The 23,561-nt window shown below is 45.1% G+C and overlaps 1 protein-coding gene across 1 annotated transcript in view; it reads left to right on the top strand.

The window, feature by feature from the left end:
- The first annotated feature begins 636 nt into the window (after positions 1-636).
- Positions 637-23,561, top strand: part of LOC128941434 (zinc finger SWIM domain-containing protein 6-like) — a 334,075-nt gene continuing 311,150 nt past the window's right edge. The window contains exon 1 of the mRNA XM_054283199.1: positions 637-1,159. Coding sequence (XP_054139174.1) covers positions 637-1,159 — 523 coding nt within the window. The remainder of the gene's footprint in view (positions 1,160-23,561) is intronic.

Here is a 23,561-nt window from a genome sequence, read left to right as displayed (position 1 = left end):
CTGCCCTCCGAGGCGCCTCTGCTGCCTCCCAACAGCCCTCAACTTCCGCGGAGCTCCGGTGAAAGGCGGGCGTCGCTCTCTTCCCCCAGGAAAGGCGCTTGAGGCAGGCCAGCCCCCACCTTTATGTGGACGAAAGCGGCTGCCTCAGTCGTTACTATACTTTCCGGCTGCGGGGCGCAATTCTAACCCACCCCCGCCGGTTTTCCCAGCGGAGGTGACCGGGTTGAGACCGCGACGGCCCCACCCCTGCATTCCATTCCTTACATGGTGCCAGAGAGTGCCTCCACCAGCCACGCTCCCCCTTCCCAGCAGGCATGAAAGGTGCTCTCACGCTTGCACAAGTGACGCCGGGGGAAAAAGAAGGCGACCGATACGTTAGCACAGCAGCTCTGCGACAGGAGCATGCGCACCATCCCCCACCTACACAGAGATCGAGCTTTTTTCCAGCAGTTCTATTTACGTTTATGGCGTCGATTTGCATAAGATTCCGCCCCCCCACCGTGGGCGAGCAGCCGGTACCGCCCCTTGCGGCCATGTAAAGGAAGACGGGGCGTGACCCAGGGGTGGCTCGCGGCCTTTTTGGTTCCGTTTATACGGTATACCCACTTCCGCTATCTGCTTAGAAGTGGTGCGATCATGGCGGAGCGTGGTCAACTCCCTTTCCCCGTTAAGCGCCTCTGCTGCAGAACTGGCTATGGTTCGGCCAGTAGGCCAGGCCAACAGGCAGGCGGTACTGGCCTCAGCAGTGGGGTGCTCTGCGCCGGACCCTCCTCCGCAACTGCTACTGTAGCTGCTGCCGCTCTGGGGCTGCTACCGCTCGGCAAGACCCAGAGCCCCGAGTCCCTGCTGGACATCGCGGCTCGCAAGGTGGCGGAGAAGTGGCCTTTCCAGCAGGTGGAAGAGCGGTTCGAACGGATCCCAGAGCCGGTGCAACGCAGGATTGTCTACTGGTCTTTCCCCCGCAGCGAGAGGGAAATCTGCATGTACTCCTCCTTCAACACCGGCGCCGAGGACCTTACCGCCGCCCCCGGGGGGGCCGCCGGCGGTACCGCGCCCGGTGGGGGCGCGGATACCGCCGCCGTCGATGAGAACCGCCTGCCCTTTCGCCGGGGCATCGTTCTGCTAGATGGTGGCTATGTCGACAATGTCCTGCAAGTCGGTGAGTTACCGGCCGGGACCGCGTTGCGGAGCCGGGCTACGGACACCTGGGTAGGGCGCTGCTGGTCTCCTCAGACGTGGGTCTCCCCCTGACGCGTCACCCACCTATTATCGGGGGAGCCGCCTCTTGCTGCGTGGCCCAGCGGCCGGAGCCACCCCACCTCCTTGGCGTGTGCTACTCTCCCTCTCCTCCCGCTCTCCCCGCGGTGCGGCCTTCACTCTCAGGCTGTAATTCGGGCCGGGCAACTTCTTCTACCAGTCTTCTCCTCCTCCTCAGCTCCAGAACACGGAGTAACTCCTTCACTCTGCTCTGTGACGTATCCACGACGCCTGCCGCCAACGGCCGGCTCGGTCTCTGACAGGAGGGTTGGGCACGCTGCCCTTTGCATGTCCCTTTAACTTTCGCGACGCGTTGTGCCCGCTCCATGTAATCCAGAGCGTGTAATCCCGTTTGGCTCTGCTTCCTTCCAGCTCCCCACATTTGGCAATCCGGATCATCACCATACCCCGAATCACAATAGCAAGGAGATGCCTCCGCCTCCCCCATCCCCCCTCCTTCACAACCGCTGGTTGAAATGAATCAGGAGAAGGGGGACGACGGGGGGAAAGGGCGGGAGGCGCCTCGATAAAAAAAACATAATTAAAAGAGGGCGCGGCCCCCCAGGAGTGGGTGTGTGGTGCGGGGAAAGCTGCAAACAAAGGCATCTCTAGGGCGGCGGCGAGCCAGAGGGTGGAGGCGCGATTTGCTCAGGCCTCACCACTGGGGGGAGCGGGGGAAGTGGATGTGACGGCAGGGAGCTGCTGCAGCTTGGGCGCGGAGGGGCTCACGAGTTACTTTAGGATGAGCCCCTGCGTGACAACGGCGAGGTGAGGAGAAAATTGCTGCTCTTTCTTTTTCTGGAGCAATACTTACCTCCCCCCTTCCGCTGCTGTTCCCACACGAAGGGACCGCCGCCTTCCACTGTTTTCCCCCCCCCTCTGCAAGCTGGTGCCCCATGATAAATCCTTCCTACTTCTGTTTAAAGGGCACTGGAGATTGGTATTCCCCGCCCCTACGGGGGGGAGGGGGCGGTTTTGCCTTGCCGTGTGTGTGGGGGTGAGAGCTATTACCTCTACCCGCAAGCAGGCCCCGTTGGGGTGGTGGTGGCTCTGTGGGGAAGGGATTTATGGCTTCCCCAGGAAACTTTCGCCGAGAGTGCTGCTCTTGCACTTTGTGCGGCCCGGGCGCGTTATTGTACACATCGCTATGCGTATTGCTGTGCGGCGGTGCCTCGCGCTGGAGGCGGCGACTGGACACTTTGTTCTCATTTTAACGTTTATGTTCTCATCGGTTTTCTGCCTCCCACCGAAAGGGAAAGCCAGACAAAAGACTTAATCACTTCTCGCTGCCGGCTCGACGATTGGGGCAGGGCGGGGCGGCGGCTCCCCGCGGCCGGTCCTTCTGTCCCTCCCTGTGCTGGGCCGGACCGTCTTCTGGAGTTGCGTTGACTGGGGCAGCTGGTCGCCCTTTATTCACTGAGCTTTGCCGAGTTATAGCGGCATCCCTTCTCTCGGTGCTTCGGCTCGGGGTCGGAGGGTGCTGGGCTCTCCGACGGCCTTGTCCGCAGCGGGTTTCACTTCGCGGGCAGCCTGCAAACTTGCCTTCTACTTTCTGAAGGGAAGCTCTTGCTGTTCCTGGATTAAGCACCTTTCTGCCTAGGTGGACTTCAGCTTTAGATATGAGTGGGTTTTTTGTGTTGGTTTTTTTTTTTTTTTTGGGGGGGGGGGGTTAAACCTTTTTTTTTTTTAACCTTAAGGATTTTTTTTTTAATTAACTTTTTTATAGGTTTAATGTTTTGGCTTTCTCTCCTTTTTTCCAAAGGTCTAAGGTACATTGGTGGTTCCTCAGGACTGGCAAAACCAGAAGTAGGACCTTTTTAGTTTGGCAGTGCTAAGACTTTTTTTCCCTTTTGCTTGCACTTGATACTCTTTGCAAGCAATGAGGAATGGAAGAAGTGCATGTAGGGAGGTGTTTCTTAGTTGATTACATTTAAACTAGGAATTCATTGTGAAAATAAAGCCAAGGGGTGATAAAACTGGATGCAATCGTTTTTAGGACACCCAGTGTGGGCTTGGCTTTGCTTGCTTTCAAGCAGTGGAATAGGCCTCAATGAGTAGTTGTGAATGAAAAAAAAGTGGTTTTTTAATGGCTTGAAAAGAAAGTAATGTTGGGAAGGGTCAATGTGGAAAAAGAAAATATGCATAAATAGAACTGAAGTATTAACTGCTGCTTCTGTGCTCCTTAACTGCATTCTAAAATGCTATACCTACTACTGAAAGTATTTCAGTTGGGTTTGGGTTTGAAATTTGTTTGTTTACCTTATATGGGCCAATTTCGGAAGGCTGTACAAAAATAGTGGAAGCTGGTGATATGAAACATGTCAGTTGTATTTTTAGGGACGTTGCCCAAATGTTTCAAACAGACATGGGACATTGTTCCTGCTGTGTTTAACATTGGTGCAGCTTTCCCTCTGGTACTGTTCTGGGCCCCATAATTTAAGAAGGATGTGAAGGTCCTTGAATTGCCCCCAGAGAAGGGCAACAAAGCTGGTGAAAGGGCTGGAAGGAATGCCCTGTAAAGAGTAGCTGAGGGCTCTGGGTTTGTCTAGTTTGGAGAAAAGGAGGCTGAGGGGTGACTTGCCTCTCTACACCTTCGAGAGGAAATGGAGAGGGAGGTATTGACCTCTTCTCCCTGGGATACAGTGACAGTATGCATGGGAATGGTTCACAGCTGTATCAGAAGTTCAGACTGGACCTGAGGAAGCATTTCTTTACTGAGAGGGTGATCAAACACTGGGACAGGCTTCCTACAGAGGTGGTTGATGCCCCAAGCTTGTCAATGTTTAAAAGTCATTTGGACAACACCCTTAATAACATGCCTTAATTTTTGGTCAGCACTAGAATTTTTAAAGTTATTTTAAAGAGAAAATGAATTTTAAATCTCTTCCTATCATAGTTTTAAAACAAGGAGTCTTTTTTAATAGAAAAGTTTAAATTGGGTTGACCTAACAAAGTTCTTCAACATTTGTTTTATATCAGTTTTCATGCTTCTCACATTTAATTTTCCCCTTAAATTCAAGGCTTTCCTTGCTCCCAAGCAATCAGTTTCAAAGTTTTCTTTCAGTTTAGGAAAGGTATTCCATCGTGGACTGACATTGGCCAAATGCCAGGCACCCACAAAAGTCGATCACTCACTCTCCCTTGCTACAGCTGGACAGAGGAGAGAAAAAATTTAATGAAGGCTTCATGAGTTAAGGACTGGGAGAAAACACTCCAAGGGCAAAACAGGCTCAACTTAGAAGTACAACGTGAGTTTATTACTAACAAAATCAGAGGAGGACAATGAGAAGTAAACTAAGCCCTTAAAAATACCTTTTCTTCCCCAAACCCCACCCTCCTTCCCACCAGTGCAGGGAGACAGGGCATAGGGGTTTTGGTCAGTTTGTCACCCAAGATCTCTTGCTGCTCAGGGACAGGAGTCATTCCCCTGTAAGACCATGGGGTCCCTTCCCACAGGAGACAGTTCTTTGTGAACTTGTCCAACATGGTTCCAATCTCACGAGCAGCAGTCCTCCTGAAATTGCTGTGGTGTGGGTCACTTCCACAAGGTGCAGTCCTCCAAGGACAGGCTGCTCCAGACTGTAAGCAGGGGCCCCTCTCTCCACTGGGTCTCCCACTGGATCACAGCCTCCTTCAGGCATCCACCTGCTCTGGTGTACCTCCTCGATGGGCTGCGGGTAGATCTCTGCATCCCCTGTGGATGCCCATGGGCTGCAAGGGGACAGCCTGCTTCACCATGGTCATCACCATGGCCTGCAGAGGAATCTTGGCTCTGGCATCTGGAGCACCTCCTCCCCCTCCTTCACTGACCTTGGTGTAGCCATGTTGTTTCCCTCACGTGTTCTCACCTCCTCCTCTTCTCTAGCTGGAATTAAAACTGTGCCCCACTTTGTTTTGATTTTCTTCTTAAATATGTTATCAGAGAGACATTACCAACCTCTCTGGCCCCGATTTGGCCAGCACCATGTCCATCTTCAGAGCCATCAGGGATTGGCTCTGCTGGACATGGTGGGAAGCTTCCAGCAGCTTCTTACAGAAGCCTCCTCTCTGGCTCTCCCACTACCAAAAACCAGGCCATACAAAACTAACACATCTGTATATGATTCGATGTTTTGGTATGTAGCAATTCTTGAATTTGGGAGAGTTGCCATGCCAACAACTGATGCTTATGTGCTCTCTGTGCTCTAACTTTAGGAGGTTGTCGTGGGTGGAGATGACGTTTACTGGAGAAGCCCTGCTGTTGAGCCACAAGGTGCAGAGAGGACCTCCTTGATTTCTAAACTTCTTAGAGAGGAGTCAGGGTACAGCTGAATCCCGTTTTAGCCCCAGACTTTGTCAATGGTTTAAGTAACCTTTTCCCTCAGGATTAAAGATGACAAATCAGATATATTTATATAAAATGAATCATTTATTATGAAAAATGATTAGACAAAAGATCTTAAACAGAATTATATACTAAACAGTATAAAAGTTAAAACTGCTAGTAGTGTATAGCATAGTGCACTATATCAAAGCAATTATATTAAAGCTAGCAAAAAGAGACAGTTATTAAGTAGAGATTGATTTAAGTCACCCATACCAACACTTGTGAGCAGGTCTCTTTACCTCAAGGAGTATCCTTGGGGAGTGTCCCCTTCCCAAGGGAGCAAACTTCATACACACACTCCAAGGAGGAATGTTAGAACCTGACCATATGAAAGTGGACTGGACTTTTCTAGTGTGAAGTGCTATAACTGCCAGTCACATGTCACCAGGTCAGCTTAGCAGCTTATCTGCCAAATCCTTGCCTCACTATCAGGATGTTGATTTGGTTGCTGAGCCAGACTGGTTTTAGCGTAATTCAGCACCAAAACCAGCATGTGGCACCCTCTACTTGGCCACATTCCAAGACAGAGCATCCCTGGCAGGGTGTTCTGCTACACTCTACCCCTTGACTTCAGTCAATCATCTTTACCTCATGAAGTGGTAGTACAGGTACCTCTTGCCTCCAAGCTATAAAAGCATCCAATGCATTTAAGTACATTGTTGTAAAATGTGTTGAGATAGGTCAATCTCCTCAGTTTTACTGTTTTTCTTAATTAATGTATTTTGAAAGCGTGTTAGTTGAGTTATATGTTAAACATTAACATACAAAGTTATTATAGAAATCAGTTAGAATTTAGCTAATAATAATAATATTGCAACAACAGGGTGTAACATTAAATTCAGAATGCCCGTTGCCATTGGGGACAATCCAAACAAGTCATCCTACCAATGATGTTACCAGTTCGTGTACATCAGAATATTCCCTACCCACTGAGTCTCAAAAATTGCAAGAAATATGTGATGCAAACCAGGATCTAGGTGGAAGAGTTCATGAAACCAGTCTTTAGGTTACAATGTCTTTGGGTAACAAACAAGAAGAGCTGGAAGCCATGGTGCAGCAGCAAAGCTATGATGTAGTTGCCATCACAGAAACATGGTGGGACGACTCGCATAACTGGAGTGCTGCACTGGATAGCTACAAGCTCTTCAGAAGAGACAGCAAAGGGTGAGGAAGTAGAGGGGTGGCCCTTTATATTAGGGAGGCTTTTGATTCCATTGGTATTGAAAATAAGGACAATGAAGTTGAATGCCTATGGGTAAGAATTCAGGGGAAGGCCAACAAGGGTGACATCCTGCTGGGAATCTGTTATAGACCACTCAGCCAGGAAGAAGAGGTGGACAACTTATTCTACAAGCAGCTGGAGGATATTTCAGGATCACCAGCTCTTGTTCTTGCAGGTGGTTTTAACTTACCAGACATCTGCTGGGAACTTAATACAGCAGAAAAGAGACAGTCTTGAAATAAACAGGGCAGGAGACTTTTTCTCCTTTGTAATGTCTTTATTAACGGTGATCAGCTCAAGGCTGGGAAGCTCGATGGGTCTGCAGTCTCGCCGTCGTCCCCCCTGGAATGGCACGGAGGAGGAGGCAATACAGCCTTGTCCACCAGGGGGCAGAGCTGGGGGTCCAGTCCTCATGAGAGCAGTGAGGGTATACCCCGTGTTACAACTTTCAGGTTTGCCGTCCCGGGGTCCTGGCTCCAGCTGAGGTCTTTGCTTAGGGCGAGGGGCAACAAAGGGTCTCAGAGTCTCTGCAGGTTCTGTACTTTGTTCCTCATGTCCAGACATCACTTTGATCTCTTAATTCCGTGTTGGCTCATTGTTTTTGGGGTCTTTTGGTAAGTTTGGTAGGGTGGTTTTCCCGTGGCATGCTGGTTCTGAGGTTATTTTGCATGCCCTCCGATGTCCCCTCCTCATGTCCCCTCTTTTCACTGTCTGAGGAGGGCTATCAACCTGGCTTTTAGGCAGGGCAGTACTGATACAAAAGGAGTAGGTAATGAAAAGGACCGGTGATTACAATAACAAACAGGTAGAACTCCACCTTGGCAGCAACTGGTCCAACTTGTTCACTCTGCAACTTTTAAAAAAGAAATTGGCAGGTTTTTTTACTTATAACAGTCCAGGAAGTTTTTAGAGCGTGTGGAGGACAACTTTTTGTCACAGCTGGTGAGTGAGCCCACCAGGGGAGGGACTATGTTAGACCTGTTATTTGCAAATAGGGATGCGCTGGTTGGAGATGTGGTGGTTGGAGGCCACTTGGGGCATAGTGATAATGAAATTATAGAGTTCTCAGTATTTGGTGAAATAAGGAGGACCATCAGTGAAACTTTTACACTAGACTTCCGGAGAGCAATTTTTGGCCTATTTAGGAGACTTATTCAGAGAGTTCCTTGGGAAGCAGCCCTTAAAAACAAAGGCATCCAGGAAAAGTGAGCGTGCTTCAAAAGAGAGATAGAGGGAACAGGCTTTCCCTGTGTGCCAAAAGATGAGTCACCAAGGCAAACATCCAGCCTGGATGGGCAAGGAAGTTCTGAAGGAACTTAAGAATAAAAAGAGGATGTATCATCTTTGGAAGGAGGGTCAGGTATCTCAGGAAGTATTTAAAGGAGTTGCTAGGGCATGTAGAAAAATAATTAGAGAGGCCAGAGCTCAGTTCAAACTTAAAAGGGCAACTCTTTTGAAGGATAATTGTCTCTGAAAGACAGGTGTCTGCTAAGGACGGCAGAAGCCTCCCTTGGAATGGAGAATGTAAACCTCCTCCCTCTGAATTATTGTAAGTTTGAAATTAAGGGGCTCTCAGGCAAAGATATGGGAATAGGAATATCAGTTCTTTACTTGTATGTATAACAAGGCAAACAAAACAACAATAACTATGGCATTAACAACAAACAGAACCAGGGAACTGGTAACAGTCTTCTCGACTGCGGGCACCTCCCCCTTTGGTGCAGTTATCGTCACAGCCGGCTGGAATGAGCAGTAATCTTGGGCTGGTGGGCGAGGTGTATCAGAAGTTTCATGGTAGCTGGAACTGTGGGGACCGGGTGCAGGTTACAGCGTGGAGAAACCCAGAGCAGTACCAACGAAAACAGCGGGTGGCAGGGCAGTGGTGGCCCGGCTCCGAACAGGGCAGGGAGAGGCGAAGTTCAGGATTCCTGGGGCACACAAGCAGATAGTGATCGGTCCCTCAGGGCTGAGCTCCAGCGGTGCTGGTGAATTCTCCTCGCAGAAAACGACAGCCAGGCCGTCCTCCTCCGATGCCAAACAGCAAGAGAGCTCGGCTGCCCCCCAACCCCCATGTTTTTTACCTGCCCCCATTCTCACGGTATCTCTGCCCTCCCCCCCCCCCCCCCCCCCCCAGAGAAACTCCCAAAAACCAAAGGAGTTTCCCCTCCCCGCCATCTCAAGCACCCAGCTGTCGGTGCTTCTTAGCAGCTCAATGAGTAAAAATTCCACAAGTAACAGGAAAAGAAAAGAACCAACCCCCAACAATAATAAAAAAATGTTTTTACAAATATATTAACGGCAAAAGGAAGGGTAAGACCAGCCTCGGTTCTCTACTGGATGGGGGAGGGAATTTAGTAACTGCAAATGAGGAGAAGGTGGAGCTGTTTATTGCCTCCTTCTCGGTCTTTAGCAGAAAGACAGCTTGTCCACAGGACAACTGTCCTCCTGGGTTGGTGGATGGTGTTAGGGAGCAGAATGGTCCCCCTGTTATCCAGGGGGAGGCAGTCAGAGAACTGCTGAGCCCCTTGGATGTTCCTAAATTTATGGGACCAGATGAGATCCATCCCAGGGTGATGAGTGAGCTGGCAGATGAGCTTGCAAAGCCGTTCTCCATCATTTACCAACTGTCACTGGTGAGGTTCCAGATGACTGGAAGCTGGCCAATGTGATGCCCATTCACAAGAAGGGTAGGAAGGAGGATCCTGGAAATTATAGGCCAGTTAGTCTGACTTTGGTACCCGGTAAAGTAATGGAACAGTTTATATTGAATGTCATCATGCAGCACTTACAGAATGGCCAGGGTATCAGACCCAGCTAGAATGGGTTTAGGAGGGGTAGGTCGTGTTTGACCAACCTGATCTCTTTATGACCAGGTGACCTGCCTGGTGGATGCAGGAAAGACTGTGGATGTTGTCTATTTGGACTTCAGCAAGGCCTTTGACACTGTCTCCCACAGCATACTCCTGGAAAAGCTGGCATCCCACAGCTTGGACAGGAGCACTCTTTGCTGGGTTGAGAATTGGCTGGATGGCCAGGCCCAGCCCAGAGACTGGTGGTGAAGTTGTGAATCCAATTGTTGGCCAGTCACTAGTGGTGTCCCTCAGGGATCAGTGCTGGGACCAGTTCTGTTTAATAGTTGCATTGATGACATGGATGAGGGTATTGAGTCTACCATTAGTAAATTTGCAGACAACACTAAGCTGGGAGCATGTGTTGATCTGTTGGAAGGTAGGAGGGCTCTGCAAAGAGACCTGGAACAGTTGGATGGATGGGCAGAGTCCAATAAGATGATGTTTAATAAGTCCAAGTGTTGAGTCCTGCATTTTGGCCACAATAACCCCCTGCAGCGTTACAGGCTGGGGATGGTGTGGCTAGACAGTGTCCAGGCAGAAAGGGACCTGCGGGTACTGGTCGACAGCCAACTGAATGTGAGCCAGCAGTGTCCCCTGGTGGCCAAGAAGACCAATGGCATCCTGGTCTGTATCAGGAATAGTGTGGCCAACAGGAGCAGGGAGGTCATTCCTCCCCTGTATTTGGCACTGGTGAGGCCGCAGCTTGAGTACTGTGTCCAGTTCTGGGCCCCTCTGTTTAGGAAGGATGTTGAGATGCTTGAGCATGTCCAGAGGAGGGCAACAAGGCTGGTGAGAGGCTTGGAACACAAGCCCTATGAGGAATGATTGAGCGAGCTGGGGTTGTTTAGCCTGGAGAGGAGGAGACTCAGAGGTGACCTTATCACTCTGCAACTTCCTGAAAGGTGATTTTAGTCAGGTGGGGGTTGGTCTCTTTTTCCAAGCAGCAATTGACAGAATGAGAGGACAGTCTCAAGCTGTGCCAAGGGAAATTTAGGTTGGATGTTAGGAAAAAGATTTTTATGGAAAGGGTAATATAGTACTGGAATGGTCTGCCCGAGGAGATCGTAGTCACCATCCCTGGATTTGTTTAAAAAAAGATTGGATGTGGCACTTGGTGTCATGGTTTAGTTAAGGCGTTAGGGCATGGATTGGACTCAATGATCTTTAAGGTCTCTTCCAACCTAGTGATTCTCTAATGATTTGAAGAGTTCATCAGATTGGTCATTGCCTTCCTTCTGTATAGAATACAAATCTGATTTCTCAATCATGACGTTCTGCATGGCCTCCCAAGCTGAAATCGGGGAGGTATCTTTTTTAATCTCTGTGTCAACTAGAGAGAAGGCACAAGCATCTCAAAGCAGTGCTTGTGGAAAACTTAGATGCATATCTAATAATGGAATTAACAGTAACAGTCTTTGAAAGGAACTTAGATGACATTAAAATGCAATAATTGCTATTCATAACTTATTTGGTAAAACCTTTTTAAATTATCTAGTACCTTAAAAATACTGGTCAAGGTTCTTAACACCATGTAGACCAACTTAAGCTAGAGTAGCCAGCCATCCTTTTGAGATCTTTTCGGTTTTAGATAAAATGTTTTTTTTTTTTTTTTTGGTTTGCACATTCTGTTACACTCTATTTTGCGGATTTGGAATAAAATCCATAAACTGACCATTAATGTAACTATACTTGCTATTACAAGTGTTGGGTGCAAGGATCGGCTAGCACGGTTGACTTATCCAGGAACAAATAACCATGCTGCAATATTGGAAAAATTTCTCTGAAAACATGCACAAAAAGAAACATTTAATGTATTTAATTTTAGAGTCTTTGATTCTGTTGCAAATCTATCTGCAGTGGATTTACTGTTTACTATAGGGTCCAGTACAGTTCTTTTGTGGCCAGAGCTGGCTTTATTTGTGTATAGAGGATTTAGAAGTCTTCAGCTGTAATTTTCACAGTGATATGAGTACTCAAAAGTCCTTTCTACTTCTGCTTAAGTGGATCTTTATTTCATGTCCAGATGTACACACAGTCTTCTGGTTGGTGCGGATATACTTGAATGTTCAAGGTTATTAGAAAGGCCTAACCAACAAACTTAATGATAAGAGCAGCCAGACATTGTTCTGTAAAATATCTATCTATCTATCTATCTATCTATCTATCTATCTATCTATCTCAGCAGGTGCACTGGGTGAGGTAGGTTAATTTCCTTAGTTCAGAATGTGGGAAATATTCATCAGAAACTGATTCTGCATTGATGGCCATTAGAGTCAGTAGCCATCCAGGCTAATCATCCTTGAGTGTCCATTAGAGCAATAGGTACAATCCCACTTTGGGGTAGTTTGACCATGACTGATTGGCCCACCTTTAGGTTGTCCTGAAAGGCTTCAATTGTATCATTTGGAGCTGATTCAAGGGACACTGGACTGAAGAAAGCTCTTGAAACAGGACTACTCATTGGTCCATATCAGTTATTTATCTGATATAACACAGAGGGTAACTTTTTATCCCATCCAGATTTGTGTAGCCTAAGGTAGTGTTTCAACAAACCATTGGCATGCTCCACAATCCAGTTTGCTTGAGGATAATAAGATGTATGAAAAACCCATTTGATACCATCCCTTTTGGCCCAGTCTTGTACCATCACACTGGTGAAGTGTGATCCATTGTCACACTGTATAGAGTCTGGGACAGGGAGACTGGAAAACCAGTTACTGCATCCTGAAATAGTAGCTTTGGCATCAGCATGTCTGCTTTTAGTGGCAACTAACAGTCCAGATACCACTTCCACACCTGTTAGTATGTGCTTGTAACCATTAGATGTCTTCAGAGGTCCAATATAATCTATTTGCCAGGTGGACCACAGTGTTTTGTCACTTTTGATATGTAAAGGCTATGCCAGGTCTGGATAATTTTGTCCAAGTCTCAATTGGCACTGGGGATATTGTGAGAGAAGGCCTTTACACATCTTCCTGGTCAATGGCCAGCCTCTGCTTTTTGCTGCAAAAAAATAGAGCTTTGTTTCCAGTATGCCCTAATTTACAATGTACTCATTCACCCAGTCGATACCAATGTTGTGGATCTTTCAACTGATCAATTTTTATCTTTTTAATTTTTGTCAGATGATCCACTTTGTTATTCACATAAGTCTATAAGGCTTGATCACTCCCATGAGCTTTGACACATCCTGTGTGGATTTGTTGGGATTGAGCCTGTGACAACAACCACTTCCAATCATCCTTCTGCCAAACCTCTTTTCCATTCACTTGCCAATCTAATGCTTCCCACTGACACAACCACTGTGTGGCACCAGCTCAGAATGAATAAGAATCAACATATATCATCTTTGCTTTTTCCTTTAGTGCCAGCAACGCCACTTTTAACTCTCTCACCTGTGCACTTCCCATTCCTTCTTCTACTACTTCCATTCCTGTCTGAATGTTAAGAGCAACTGCTCTGTACTTCCATTTACCATCAATGCATTTGACTGAGGCATCTGTGAACCAGCCATCTTTAACTTCAGTCTGAAGTGAATGCAGGAGCATCCAGTATAGGACTAGTTTTATAGGGCTGTTCTTCGCTTTTGCTTCTTCTAGAGCAGAGGGAGGAGTATGACAAAATATGTAACTGTTTTTTAGCTCTTTGTTATTGAAGCTGTGTTTTGTGAGAGAGCCAGCACACAGCTTTCTTGGTCAAATATGAATGTATGAATTTATAGAGGTGGCTTCAGCAAAGTGGGCTACTAATGCATAAATAGTAGGCAGTGACTATGAATGGGACTTGATGTAACAGATGCCTTGGTGGTCTGATGGGATGAGGAAGCTGAGAATAATTTGATTAATTCTACTTCTAGAAGCAGCATACCCCACTTAGTTTTACTGGCAGTTTTCAGTGATCAAACTTTACATTGTCATGTATTCTGTCAATAATTTAAAGGCTTCATTTCTAGGTAGTTACATAGATGATACATGTAAGTGGCTGTTTGGAGTGAAGAAGTGTTTAGGATTAAACAAGAGTTTGGCTCATAGAATAAGATATATTTGAAGAAAAGAGAGATAGTAAAATGCTGAGTTTATAGATGACAGGCTAGGAAAAGAGCTGGGCAAGTTGTGATGCCTGAGATAAGGTAGAGGTCAAAGAGCTCAGTAGATCCCTGAGGAAGTGTATTTAAGGAGGCTATAGTCTGAATGACTGCCCCCTTTACATGGTCTGCTTTCAATGGGTATTAGTGAAGGCATGGAAGCTGATTGTTTTATTTTGTAGGAAAGAATCTAAGCTTTCAAAATGGAAAGCAGGTTGCCAAACTGTAATTTAGCTGTCCTGTAGCTTTTGAAATTGTAAAATACATTTAAAGTTATGAAGTCAGTGTTTTCTTGCTTGCTTTTTTAAACTTGCATCCCAATTTAAATTTTATAAATACTTCCTTTGTGTGTCAGATACACACTTTCTCAGAAAACACTGACTTTCTATGTAATTGAAGGATGTTTCTTGAACTGTACTTTAACAGAAGCAGAAGCTTTTTGTGTTGGGTCATGGTAAAGACTCCATCATTACAGTGGTAAAACAGAGCTAGTGACTTCATTTTGTACAACTGTTTGAAACAGATTTATTCATAAAGTTAAATGTGCATTGATAAGATCATAGAATATAATTTATTTTATTATAAGATATAGTCAAATTGTGTTTTAATTCTCAACAGGCAATAAATGGCTAAATTTTAAAAAGACCAGGTATGTGTTTTCTATCTTTTATTTTCCCCCTTCATAGTCGTGAATACCTGTGATACCCAGACCTGAGAATAACAGGTGGGTTTTTTTTCCCTTTTTTTATCCCCAAGGCTATAAGTTGTGCTGACTTAGGAATAAGGATGGGGAATGCAATGTTAGCCTGGATAAGCAGAAAGAGGTGTGAATCATGACCATGCACTTCAGTGAATCATACCTGTTATGAGGTCCATCTTCCCCTCCCTCCTTGAATAACAAAATGAAGCTGAGATGAAGTGTTGAGAAACATTTACTGAAAGGAGGAAATGTAGGAGGATGGGCAATGAGATACTGAGCTGTAATTTTTAGGAAGTAAAAGGAGAGTCACAAAAGACAGTAAAGGTCAGAAGTTCTGGGAGAGGAATTGTCAATTTATAGAAGCACTGGAAGGTGAAGGAATATCAGTCCTGAATCATTCCCAGAAAAGCTTTCCACCAGGGACCTTGGCGAGAACCATCCCAGTGCGATGCACTGCACTGCACTAGAACCAGCAAAGGCTCAATGGTAGAATAGCATTCCAGGCAAGGACCTCAGTGTACTCAATTATTTGGCAATGTGAGTGAGAAGATGAGGTGGGACAGGTGATGTTATGATGTAACACAAACACCTTAGGCAGAAGTTATATGTGTGAATGAGGTGGAGGAGTCAGTAGCATGAGTGTAAAAAGAAGTCTATATTAGCCTTGCATACATGTAGTTTTATTGGTGGGTGGGGTATTATCTGTAGCTGTGTTTTGGGCCAGGTAGCTTGGAAGGGATAGCATTGCTTGTGACCTTGGTAAGGAAATGAATGTTCTGAACCTGGGGATGGGGGAGTGTGGTATAATGGAATAAGCAAATCTACCTATAATGCAGTGTTGGAGAATTTTGCTCAGACATGGCTTGAAGGAAAAAAAAACATATACAGCTGGTTAAAAAATTAAAGGCAGCTGTAAGCAGCAGGTTCTCAGGCTTTTTCCTTAACAAGAGTAAACACCATGTCCTTGAGTAGTGATGAGAAAGCATGGTGGAAAACATGGAGGCCTTGAGAATAATAAATAACAAGTCAATAACAGGATGAGAAAAACAAGTATTAGTCTCAACAAGAAAACCACAGGTTTCGGCAACGAAGGAGGGGTTGGTATGTAATCTGTAACCAATGATGAGCTCGGGTTTTGTAATATGTATAAGCTTAATTAACACCACTATAAAAGTGTGTAAGTGAGATCAATAAATAGGAGTTCAATGCTGATCAATTAGGATGGGTCGACTCCCTTCGCTACCTCAATGCAGTTCCTGCCATCTCATGCTGGTTTGAAGTGCAGTGGGAAGGGCATGTTTTCAGTGTGGGCTGGTGGTGGGACTGCTGCTGAGGTAGCCTGCAATTTAATCTTCCATCAGCAAGTGGGTACAAGTGGTGTAAGTTGCCAGCAACATGTTCAGCATAGGTTGGAGGGACTTTTGACAGGCTCATCACCTGCTGAGCTCAGTACCATTACACCCTGCTCTCAGCACTGAGTGGCTCCTCTTATATGGGCAAAAGCACTACCAGGCCTTTGTTCAGTTTGCTTTCCTGTGAAAATGAATATACTTGTGAGCAGGAGGCTGTTGTAAGGTTTGCTAGCAATATGTGGTCTAGATGTCTAATTGTAGTGCCCAGTGTGGTGGTTACAGCTCATTAGCTCTGACATGGGCATGCTGGTGCAGTGATACACGTACTAGGAGTTGGTGTTATGATGAAAGGGCCTCCATTAACTTGAGCTCTGTGTGTCAGCTGTTCAGAGACTCTTGTGCTGGCCTACAAAACCCAGATTGTGTCATAAAGGTGGTGTGCTGATTAAAGGCTGAGACCAATAGTCTCTGGTCTTTGTAAACACAAGTTTAAAGCTAAAATATAAACCTAATCTTTTTAAGGCTGGTAACCTTAGGTTGCCTGACAAAGATTATAAATGACAAAAGCCATAAACCTTGAATTTGAGTGAAGTTGAAATTGTATTTCCAGTAATAATTTAGCAGTGTTATCACTCTTCCCTCTCTGTCTTTTAGGAAGTGGTTTATTGGCAAAAAAAAAAAATGCTACTGTTGATTCTAGGGAGAGTAGATTACAAGAGGAGGGCACTGAGAAGTGCAGGACTCATTTCTCTGTCAGTCACACTTAGACTAGCTTAAAGTGATCATGAAGCTCTGACTGCTGCCTGGGGAAAGGAGACCAAGCTGCTGTGCTTGGAAGTTCACTATTGGCAAAAGGTAGTGTCCTGATTGTTCCAGAGATGGCAGCATGGGCCTTCCTTGAGCTATGATGTGTGTTGGGTCTGCATGAGTGAGCCATTTTCCACATTTCTTCATCCATAGTGGTTTTTCTTGTTATAACACATTGTCCAAGGGACAAGTTCCCCTACCATGCTACCCCAGTGGTTAAAAGCAGCACTAAGCTTGTGTAAAATTGGTGGAGGAAAGAAGTGCATTGGAAGCCCTGTTGAACACTGCACAGTGTGAATGAGTCCATTTTCAGGACAAAAATTATTTCCCTTTATGGTAAAGAGACATTTAATGGAGTTTTATGCAGGCCTGTCTGAGATAGAATGCTTTGGCTTTCTCAACTGCTTGCACTGAGGGAGATTACAGCTTATCAACAAGGCTTGCTTTCAACAGTAGCCTTTTTTGATGTGGAAGGATTGATTTGGGTTGCTCACTTCCTAGAGTCCTCCTACAGGTCTGCCTAGAGGATTTTGGCTGTCAGACTCTTTTAAGATATGCATAAGTGAGAGACTGAGTCCTTAAGCTGTACATAGCAGGGTACTTTACCTCTTGGTTATCTCCTGCTAGAAAGGATCTTGCATAACCTCCAACACTAATGAAAGCATATGCTTTCCTTCCTAACTTCTGCTGGTAGTATTTATTGTACATGTTTATCTGGGATTTTAAACTAAACACTTCACCTTCCTGAAATGAGGAAATTTCTTAGTCTGTTGTCTTTCGTATTCCATTGCTATGCTGCTAAGTCTTCTAAAATTAAATGCCTCCTTTCTGTCAAATTATATTTTAGGCTGATCACAAGTGTTTAATGTGATACTTCTGTGAACTGACCATGATTTCTGCAAGCTAGATTTATTAAAGTACCTGCTTGAACTCTTGTCCCCTTAGTGAATGAAGAGCAGTCAGGTATATCAGTCCTTCAGACTTTATACCAATTAGTTTTTCACAGCTGTCTTCCTTTTAACCCCTTCACTTCTACCCCTACTTCCTTTGCTATTTTGAAGGCATACAGTTGGAGAAACTGGCTGTTCAGAGGAGCACATTGAGCTATATGCGGTTTTGTTGCTCACATGAAGCTAACAACTAGGAAAAAGAACAATCCCTGTGAGTAATGCAAGAGGTTCTTTAAACACAGTCAAATAAAACAAAAGCATTTTGTTTTGAAGCTCGGCTAAGCTATATTCAGTGTAGGAAGTACTATCCCAGGAAGGCTGAAGGCTAATAGGACCTGAGGAAAGGAAGAGGAGAGTACTTGTACACTTCTTTTATCTTAATGAAATTCTTAAATTATTTCATCTGCTATTGGTGAATGCATGTACTTTGTTTATTATGCTTACACAAATTCAAGATTGTGACACAGATTCAGGTTAGTCTAAAAAAAGTATTTTCTGTTACATTTTATTTGTAATCAAGTATGTTTTGTCTTTAATCTGGGGAAGACTTATTTTTTTTTGCCTGTGTCAAAAAGCAGTTTTATTGGAAAGGCATTTAAGAGCCTGTGTATTTTGTGTCCTACAGTTGAGTGAGCTTCCTCTAACCTGCCAAACAAAACACAGGGGGATTGATGGTTTTTAGTGGAACAGACAGCTCACAGTGGATGTTCTCATCACAACCCTGGGGTTGAGTGAAAAAGAGTCTATCACCATAAAACAGAACTTACCTAGTTCTTTGCTTACAAACTTGCTCACAAGTTCAGAATTTTGCAGAACTGGTTAAGGAATCCTGACTTGTACTTGCCATCCTTTCCAAAGTCCTCCAGAAGCATTATATAAATACCTTCACACCAGCTTAAGGTAAGAATGCTGTCTCTGGGTGCATGGGCGGAAGCTGCTTGCTGTAATTTCCTCTTTGGACCTTCATCTCTCACCTTCCCAAAAGACAGCAGGTAACGTCCTATGGTTTACTTTCCAGTCTCTGTTGGGAGACAATTTTGTTGTTGGAGCAATTTTTGTAGAGTGATGAATGTGCCACTAGCTGTGCCTTTGCATAGTTTTTGTTGCTGCAATAGGTGTGAAGTTATACAAAGTTGCTTGACCTAGTTGAAAAGTCTAAGACAATGTTCAAGTTTTTAATTTTGAAGATATGAGGAAGAGGTCATACTGGGTTCAGATATCTACTACTATTATAATTGTTTTGTTTTATCCACTTTAGTGTTATTTGAATTCAGATCAGTGAGTTTCTGTCAATTTCTGGTGGGTTGACCATGGCTGGCTTCCAGATATGCACCAAAGCCTCTCTATCACTCCCCTTAGCAGCTGGACAGGAGAGAGAAAATATAATGAAAGGTTCAAGGGCAGGGAGAGATCACTCACCAATTACTGTCACAGGCAAAACAGACTTGACTTGGGAATATTAGTTTAATTTATTACCAAACAAATCAGAGCAGGATAATGACATATAAAAAACAAATCTTAAAATGCCCAACCCCTTTTTCCCATGCTCATCTTTACTCCCAAGTTCTCTACCTCTTTCTCCTGAGCAGCACAGGGGGATGGGGAATGGGGATTGTGGTCAGTTAACCACATATTGTCTCTGCTGCTCCTTTCTTCTCATGCTCTTTCCCTACTCCAGAATGGAGTCCCTCCCATGGGAGACAATCCTTCACAAACTTCTCCAGCATGGGTCTTTTCCATGGGGTGCAGTCCTTCAGGAACAGACTATTCCAGTTTGGGTCCCCATGAGTGTCACAGGTCCTGCCAGGAGCCTGCTCCAGCATGGTCTCTCCCATGGAGTTGCAGGTTCCTTCAGGGCACATCCATCTACTCTGGCATGGGGCCATCCATGGGCTGCAGAGTGGATCTCTGCTCCACCATGGGCTGCACGGGGACATCCTGCCTAACCAGTCTTCACCATGGGCTGCAGGGGAATCTCTGTTCTAGAACCTGAAGCACCTCTTACCCCTCCTTCTCCACTGACCTTGTTGTCTGCAGAGTTGTTGCTCTCATATATTCACTCCTCTCTCCCAGCTGTTGTTGTGCAGCAGTTTTTCCCCCTTCTTAAATATATTATCACAGAGGTGCTACCACCATTGCTGATTGGCTTGGCTCTGGCCACCAGTGGTTCTGTCTAGGAGCTAGCTGGCACTAGTTATGTAGAATACAGGTGAAGCTTCTATCATCTTCTCACAGAAGCCACCCTTGTAGCCCTCTTTTTTACCAAAACCTTGCCACAAAAATCCAAATACAGAGTTATGCTGTGCAGGTGGCAGATTGAGATCATCCAGCAGTATCTTTAAATGTATCCATCTTTAAAGATAAAATTGTGTGCAGACTAGGAGATGTGGCTCGTGAAATTACTTTCACCACACATTTTCTGCTAAATGCACCCCAGAAGATCTTAGAGTGCATCAAGTGCTTTGATAGACTTCCATCAAGTTGAATCTGTTATAGAGTTAGAATGTGAGTATTTGGTCTTTTTTAGCTCAGAACACTTTGGCAGAAACAACAGGCACAAAACGGAGTCTTTAAGAGATACCCTTTGAGAGTATCTTCTCATGAATAACGCTGTACCAGGTTGTTGTGGTTTGACACTGGCCAAACGCCAGGCACCCACGAAAGTCATTCACTCACCCTTTCTTGCTCTCAGCTGGGCAAAGGAGAGGGAAAAAACAATTTACAAAGGGCTCATAAACTGAGATGAGGACTGGGAGAAAGCATTAAGGGCAAAACAGGTTCAAATTTAAATGTATCAAGTAAATTTATTATTAACAGTCAGAAGAGGATAATGAAAAGTAAAATAAGCCTTTAAAACACCTTTCTTCCCCCCGAGCCCTTCCCTCTTTCCCAACAACCGCACAGGGAGACAGTGTGGGGGATTTGGTCAGTTTGTCACCCGAGATCATTTTCTGTTTGCTCAGGGAAAGGAGTCTTCTCTGCTATGCTGTGGGGTCTCTCCCATGGGAGACAGCTCTCCGTGAACTTCTCCAGCGTGGCTCCAATCTCACGAGCAGCAGTCCCACCAAAACTGCTGTAACATGACTCCCCCTCCCAATGGGCAAACAGTCTTTACGAAAATGCTGTGGCTCGTGTCACTCGTCCACAAGTTGCAGTCCTCTAAGGTTAGGCTGCTCTAGTTTGGAAGCAAGAGCCCTCTCTCTGTCTCTGGAAGCAGGGGCCCTCTCTCTCCATTTGGGTCTTCCACTGGATCACAGCTTTTTCTAGCATCCACCTGCTCTGGCGTGAGTACTTCTCTCATGGGCTGCGAGTGGATTTCTGCATGCCCTGTGGACCTCATGGGCTGGAGCACCTCGCTTATGAGGAAAGCCTGAGGGACCTGGGCCTGTTTAGCCTGGAGCAATAAGGGTAAAAGCAAAACTGAACCCTATGCTGTTTATTATGAAGATGCCACAGACAGTTGAGATTTAGACCTTATATTTGTAAGCAAAATGTGACATTCACCTCATTAGATGCAGTGGTTGTGAACTTTTTGAAATCCTTCAACTTTTAGTTGCTAAAATCTTGAAATACATTCCTGATGATTGTAAGATTTTAAATATCTTTTCACATTCTGGTTATTTCAAATACAATTTGGTGCATCCTGATTAAGCCTGCTTTAATTTGATGCATGTGGAGAGAGTGAAAGGAACTCAAAGGTGAAAAAGGCATCTGAAAGTTGTAATAACTTCAGTTAACTTGGTCCTTTAGGAAAAAAATGTGTTTCCTCAGAAAATGGAAACAGTATACATGTGCTATATCTTGTATGCATGTGCTGTATCTTGTTCATCATTTGAACTTTGCTATACCTGAAATAAAATATGAAACTTTGAATTGTACCATAACTGGCAGGGTTTTTCAGAGTGAAAAATATACCTGACGAAGAGAATCTGTGGCTTTTAAACAGTTTCGTGAAAGTTATGCTGTTCTTGAGCTGTTGACAGCATTCAAAATTGATATACATCTACCCTGTTAGACTTATATCAGCCTACCTAGTGTTTCATTTAAAGCAAGAACAGGATCTACAAGAAAACCTTCATTAACCCTATGTGCCAGTGGTGATTTTGCTGCTCCTCTTGCTAATGCTCTTGCATTTCACAATAGCACTTAGCAGGAGGATAGGAAATTTTTGGCACTCTTGAGGTTAATTACATTTATCATGCTGTTTACACAGACTAATTTTGAAGGCTATCACCAAATAAGTGTGGGAAGGAAAAAAAAGTCTTTCTAAATGTCCTGGTTTAGGGCAAATTTGTTAAAGAATCTGCAAAGGAGGGCCCCCCTCCAGAAAGCAAAACCCACACAGCCTCTCCCCCCAACCGGTTCGGGAAAAAATTCCTTGGAGAGAGGTGGAAAGAACCTGTTTATTTCAGGCACAGCACCCCCCAGCACACAAAATTAACAATACCCGATGACACCGCTCTGAGAAATATGACAAAATCAGGAAGTCTCTTTCGAGGGTGGTTGCTCTGTTCTCAGTTCCTCCGGCGCTGGGCCAGCTGCTGCAGCCAAACGGTGTTCCCGGGTCCCAGTCCGGAGCAGGTTCGAGATGGTCACAGGAACAGGAGAGGAGAAACAGTCCGGGAAGGAATTTGGACTGTTTAGCTAAACTAGCTAATAAGCAGAAGCAAAAGCGAGAGCAGAAGCAAGAGCAGAAAAGCAAGCAAGCAAGCAAAGCAGCAAGCTGAAAGCAAGAAGTGAAAAACAGCCCTATGTACTGCCTATATCTGTGTCCCTGATAAGAGAAACCCAAACAAAACTTCCACTCTTCAGAGTCAGTCTTAAAGGCACAGAACAGATGAATGGGGATACAAGCATCATAACGTCACCCCAGGACACTGAGTATATTGAAATGCTTTTGTGTTTTGGAGGCTTTCTTCCATTATAAATACAGAATCTATTTCCCAGCTTTCATTTTCTGCATGTAGTAATAGGTTTTCCATACATTTACAGCTGTTTATCGTGTGAACTACTTACAAAAGCTCAGGCTTTCCAGAGCTAAGGTAAGCTGGTCTCTGGGTGGAACAAAGACATTCAGTAGGGTGAAAAAGGTATGGTTTGGTTTTTTTCCCCAGAAGCACAAGTGTAAAGGCAGCAGGCAACATGAGCTCAAATCAGAAACACATCTGTAAACTTAATTGCCCTGACTGTGGTGTTACTGAAAAGCAAGAATTAATTTTTACCTTATTGTCTTTAAGGATGTTAACATTTAGCAAATAAAACTGTGTGCTGCTTTTAGGGTTGTAAAAAAATGTTGTAATGTGCAGAGAATAATTCTGTTAAAATAGAGGGAAGGACAAATTATGTGATTTGTCTTGTTGAGGAATGGAGGGGTCACTAGGGCTAAACTAGATTAATTAAACCCTGGAGCTCTTGGCTTTTCCTGAATTTGGCATTATGTGGTAGTGTTATGGAAATACTAATTCAAGTAAGTCACCCCTGCTGTTAGTAAACCAGTATCTTGATGTGCTTGCTTTTGTAATACTCCTTCCACAGCCATAGTCCCTCTTATTTTTCATGTGTTATTACTTAGATAAACTTAAAGGAATGCTACTCATCTCCCCCTTAATTTGCCAAGATGAACAGTTCCATTGCAGGGGATCAACATGAACAGGGCAACATTCTAAAGGTGGGGGAACCCCAGGAAACACTGAGACCCATGTGGAGCTGGCAGCTTGTCCTAGAGTAGCTGCCTCAGCATGGATGGGGCCAGGAGTGACTGCTCCCAGTCTCATAAGGAGCCCCTAGGGAGCAGGAGCAACCAGGGCATGGCCCAGCAGCAAAAAGCCCTTCCACTGGTGGCTGAGTGGTAGAATCGAAGTACACACAACCCAGCAACTTGGCACCAGTCTGTGACTATCTGGGAGAAGCTAGCAGAGGCAGCAGACAGGCACAGTAGTTGGTGCAGAAGGGCACAAAAAGTCCCTATCAT

The sequence above is a fragment of the Melozone crissalis genome, unplaced genomic scaffold (assembly GCF_028551555.1).
Source record: "Melozone crissalis strain CALT ecotype California unplaced genomic scaffold, PUWL_Pcris_2 ptg000035l_1, whole genome shotgun sequence".
Lineage (NCBI taxonomy): Eukaryota > Metazoa > Chordata > Aves > Passeriformes > Passerellidae > Melozone > Melozone crissalis.
This window is presented reverse-complemented; position numbering and strand designations above follow the sequence as displayed.